This window comes from Zea mays, chromosome 1 (genome assembly GCF_902167145.1).
Source record: "Zea mays cultivar B73 chromosome 1, Zm-B73-REFERENCE-NAM-5.0, whole genome shotgun sequence".
Lineage (NCBI taxonomy): Eukaryota > Viridiplantae > Streptophyta > Magnoliopsida > Poales > Poaceae > Zea > Zea mays.
The window spans coordinates 242,287,797-242,292,473 of record NC_050096.1 but is presented as its reverse complement, the minus strand read 5'-3'; the positions used below and the strand labels follow the sequence as shown (position 1 = coordinate 242,292,473).

General features: G+C 49.8%; 1 protein-coding gene across 1 annotated transcript; it reads right to left on the bottom strand.

Annotated features, from left to right (window-relative positions):
- Window positions 1-2,099: 2,099 nt before the first annotated feature.
- pht2 (phosphate transporter protein2) lies at window positions 2,100-3,983 on the bottom strand. The gene has a single exon (NM_001112346.2). It carries the CDS (start codon window positions 3,913-3,915, stop codon window positions 2,290-2,292), a length of 1,626 nt encoding a protein of 541 aa, NP_001105816.1. The 5' UTR covers window positions 3,916-3,983; the 3' UTR covers window positions 2,100-2,289.
- Window positions 3,984-4,677: the final 694 nt, after the last annotated feature.

The following is a 4,677-nucleotide window of genomic DNA, read 5'->3' as shown; positions in this document are numbered from 1 at the left end:
TTCGTGGGATTGTACAGAATGATATACTACATACTGAAGGTATATGGTGGTCATGATTTTATATCATTGACCTTATTATCTATGGAGATAATATTACTTTGTGTTGTTTAGATGAAAAACAAGTTACGAACTAAGTCTCTACTTACTCCACATTTTAGATGTGTTTGAGAGCAGGTATGGGATGACTTAGTGATTTGTAAAGATCAGGGGGAGTCTCCTCTTGATCTGAAGAACTTGTTTCTGCATCATGTTGTACTCTTTTCTTTGCATGAGTTTTTCCCTGTTTGGGTTTCTTATTCAAAGTTTTTAACGAGGCAACATCAACACAAGGCCTATGTCGTATCATCTATTTTTCCCATAGTGGTTTTCGAGGATGATACATTATGACATAGTTATTGTTGTATTTGAACTAGGATACGAGTTTATCTCCCTAGAGTTCAGTATGACTACTCTTCTTATTTTTCCCGTTGGGTTTTTAAGGAGACTCGGCTGATATGTTGATTTCTCAGATTTTCTGACTAGATTATCTTGAAGAAATATTAGCCTGAGTTATATGTCTCATCATTTATTTTCCCCACTGGGGTTTTTGAGATGATGACTATAGACATATTATTATTCTTTGGGCTAGAGGTCCATGGGTGAACAATGGCATACCATGGTTCAATTGAACCACCGACAATTATCTATAAGGATAATTGAGCTTGTGCTGTTCAGATGGAAACAGGTTATATCAGGAGCAACATTAATCAGCATATTGCTCCTAAATTGAATTATCCACCTTGCAAACAAAGTCTTGTGATAATCTTGCTGATCTATTCACAAAATCTCTACCATACTCAATGTTTTCAGAAATGTGTTGAGGTGATTGGTATGAAAAGACTTAAGTGCTTGCAAGGATCAGGGGGAGTAATTCTCCATGATATTTGACCTGTTTTGAACCATCATATTACACTCTTTTCTTTGTATGAGTTTTGCCTTATTGAGGTTTTCTCATCCAAAGTTTTTAACGAGGTAATATCAACTAAGCTATATGCTTCATCATTGATTTTTCCCCACAGGGGTTTTATGCATGATGATTACAAGCATATTTTCTTTTGGATTTTAAGTGGGATTATTCTCATTATCCAAAAGATATTGTGTACTCCTTATTTTTCCCACAGGGTTTTTGAGGAGATGGTACATTGAAAGACGACTTGCAGATGATCAAATGGATTTGGGTTGATCAAGGGGAAGTGTTACGAAATATGCACATGTGATCAAACCCATCCGATGGGTTACTGCCCAAGGGTCGCACCCCTTGGGAAAGTACCCCTGCAGTCTGTATATAATCAATGTTTCACTGCAATAAAGACTTACAACTGTCATTTCCTTTCTACTCTCTGTGTCTCGTTTACACTTATTCCAACACTTATTCCAACACACACCACGGTTCATCTCAATGGCGTGTGTGCGTGTGGCGCATCATTCACCTCTTTCGACTTAATAACATGTGCACATATTTGTCACCTACTTGAGCTAAGGTAATCTTTAGTAAAACTTTTAGAGCTGATTTGGTGATCAGAAAAATGGAAGAGATTTATAGGGAGAAATCTCATTGCTATTCAATTTTAAATAGCAAGGGGATTCATCCTCCATGAATCCCTCCATTTACCTGGTCACCAAACTAGCTCTTATAACAGACTAGAACCTTATTTCACTTAACATTTAATTTTAACCTTAAGTATCATATCATTTTTGTTGAATAAAACTATGCTAAGCCCAATTGAAACCAACATTTTCTATCATGGTATTGTGAAGCTTCAACTCTTTTAGCACAATTATTTGTGGGCCGGCCAATGTGCAGCACAGGTAGCAAGCAAAATACTTGTTACAGGGGGTGAGGGGGGTGTGTCGGCCAATGCGGAAGCACATGGAGCAAGCAAAGGTAGGCGTGTGTTTGACGATGAGGGCACAGCGTCATGCGATGGATCGTGTCGTTTTAAACTAAATTAAAATATGAACTGTTGCATTTAGTTTAGTGATTTTGAATTTAGATTATTTGTATGAACTGCTAATATATATAATATTTGTGGACTAGATGATGCAATGGAGCTGGAGTTGCTGTACGTAAGGTTGGATATAATAAATACAAGCGTGTAAGTTCACTTACTTTCCCGCCTATAACACACATGCACCTGTACGAACTACTTCTGCACAGCAAAGCATCGGCAGGCTTGAACCGGCGCGCCTTGTCTTCCCAGTCGGGCCCCAGGATGGAGGACCCGTGTGCACGCGTCGCCATGTTCGATTCTACACCATCTGGGTCCCCGACGGCCGCACCGCGCGGGTGCCGACGGCGTCGTCCTCGGCGTCGTCAGCCTCCCCGGACATCTCCTCGAGCGACTTACCCTTGGACTCCGGCACGAGGAAGGTGAGGATAAAGCCAAGCAAGTTGGAGGCAGCGAGGACGAAGAGCGAATTGCGTACGCCGATGCCCGCGGGGTACCCGGCGTCCGCCTTGCTCTTGTCCTGGTTCTGCGCCGCGTACAGGAACCCAAAGGCCCCGATGATGGCGCCGGCCTTCCCCGAGGCGGCGGAGATGCCGTGGCATGTGGACCGCAGCCGCGCCGGGAAGATCTCGGCCGGCACGATGAAGGTGGTGCTGTTGGGGCCGAAGTTTGCGAAGAAGAAGGTGAAGGCGTACATGACGACGAAGCCGATGTGGTTGCCGGGCGTGGTCCAGTGGTGGTAGGGGATGGCGAGGCCGAGCATGAAGACGGTCATCATGAAGAAGCCGAGCAGCTGGATGGCGAAGCGGCCGACGACGTCGATGAGCGCGACGGTGAACCAGTAGCCCGGGACGGTGCCGCAGAGCGCGATGAGCGTCTGGGCGCGGGAGATGCGGAACACCTCCTCCAGCGCGCTCATGGTGTTGGCCTTGGGGATCCAGTTGATGCTGGTGAAGATGTCCTTCTGGAACAGGTTCTGGCTGTAGAAGGCGATGTCGAGCAGGAACCACGTGGTGGAGGTGCCGACGAGGTGGAGCCCGTGGCGGCGCGCGAACTCCCTGGAGAAGAGGCCGAAGGTGTTGCTCTCGGCGGTGACCATCTCGTCCAGCTTCTCCTGCTCGTCGACGATCTCCGTCTGGAGCACCCTGGACATGTCGGCCGCGGCCTGCTTGGCGTTCTTGGCCACGAGCGCGGTGTAGCGCGCCGTCTCGGGCATCTTCATCCGCCAGTAGTAGGTGAGCATCGCCGGCGCGGCGCCCAGGATGAGGATGATGCGCCACACGTAGTCGGCCTGCGGCACGGTGGAGTTGAAGTGGTCGTCCCTGTACGCCGGGGCCGGGTACCCCGCGCGGAAGGCGGCGGAGATGACGAGCGTGACAATGCCGCCGGCGAGGATGCCGAAGCCCTGCATGGCGAAGACGGCCGCGATGAAGGCGCCGCGGGTCTTCTTGTTGGCGTACTCGGACATGATGGTCGCCGACAGCGGGTAGTCCCCGCCGATGCCGAACCCGAGCCAGAAGCGGAAGAAGCAGAGCGTGGCCATGACCCCCGTGGGCGTGTGGCCGAACGAGAGGCCCGACGCGACGGAGCAGATGACCATGAGCATGAGCGTCATCCCGTACACGCTCTTGCGCCCGAGCTTGTCCCCGAGCCAGCCGAAGAAGAGCTGGCCGGCCAGCGTGCCGCAGAAGGCGACGCCGTTGACAGCCGCGGCGACGTTGGGCGGCAGCGAGCCCGGGTTGTCCTTGCTGGTGTCCGTGTAGTAGATGCGCCCCAGCAGCTTGGTGACGAGGGAGATGCAGAAGAGGTCGTAGGCGTCCGTGAAGAAGCCCATGCCGGCGACGATGATGGCCGTGAAGTGGTACCACTGCGTCTTCGCCGCGTCCAGCGCGCTGAGCACCTGCAGGCCGTCCCCGCCGCGCGCCATGGCGGATGCTATAGCCGGCTAGCTGCCCTGCAATGCAACGACAAGCGCGGTGGTCCGTGGTGGTGTTGGTGTGCACAAATGGCGCGGCCGGACACGGATATATATGCAGTCTGCTGCTCGGTCCGCGGATCCTCCTAGGCGGAATATTTTACTCTGCTTGTGGGTGGCCGCTGGCCGCTGGCGCCCGCCGTTTAGTTTAGACTAGGAAGTCGGGTGTCACTGTGTCAGCCTGCCTGCATGCGGCCGGCGACGACTGGGATGGGCATGGGAATGGGATGGCTCATGGCTGGCATGACCGTACTCGCACGCACGCGTTTGCTCGAGTTGCTCGCGCGCCCGCACCGATCACAATCAGTTTGACAACAGAAAAGAAGATGCTTTCATCCTTTTTTTATTTTTATTTACGTCGATTCCTATTGTCTGAATTTGAAATTGAATTCACCCCGTGTGTGGCGTCATCCAGACATCCAGTTGATTACTACGATGAGTGTGAGGTGTGGACGCAGCTAGTACTTGTGAATACAGTAGCAGGCTAAGAGCATCTCCACTCTTCATTTTTTCTCTCTATTTGACTATCTATTTACATTTTCATAAAGACTACACTCTATATATAGCATCTCAGCCCAACAGACTATCTATCTAGTTTGGCTAGTCAGGTGGCTAACCAAATTTAGCTAGTGAGAGAGACAATTTACAGAGTCAGATAACTTGCTAGTCAAATAGCTAGTCTGTTGGAGATTTAATTTACTATTGAGTAGCTAA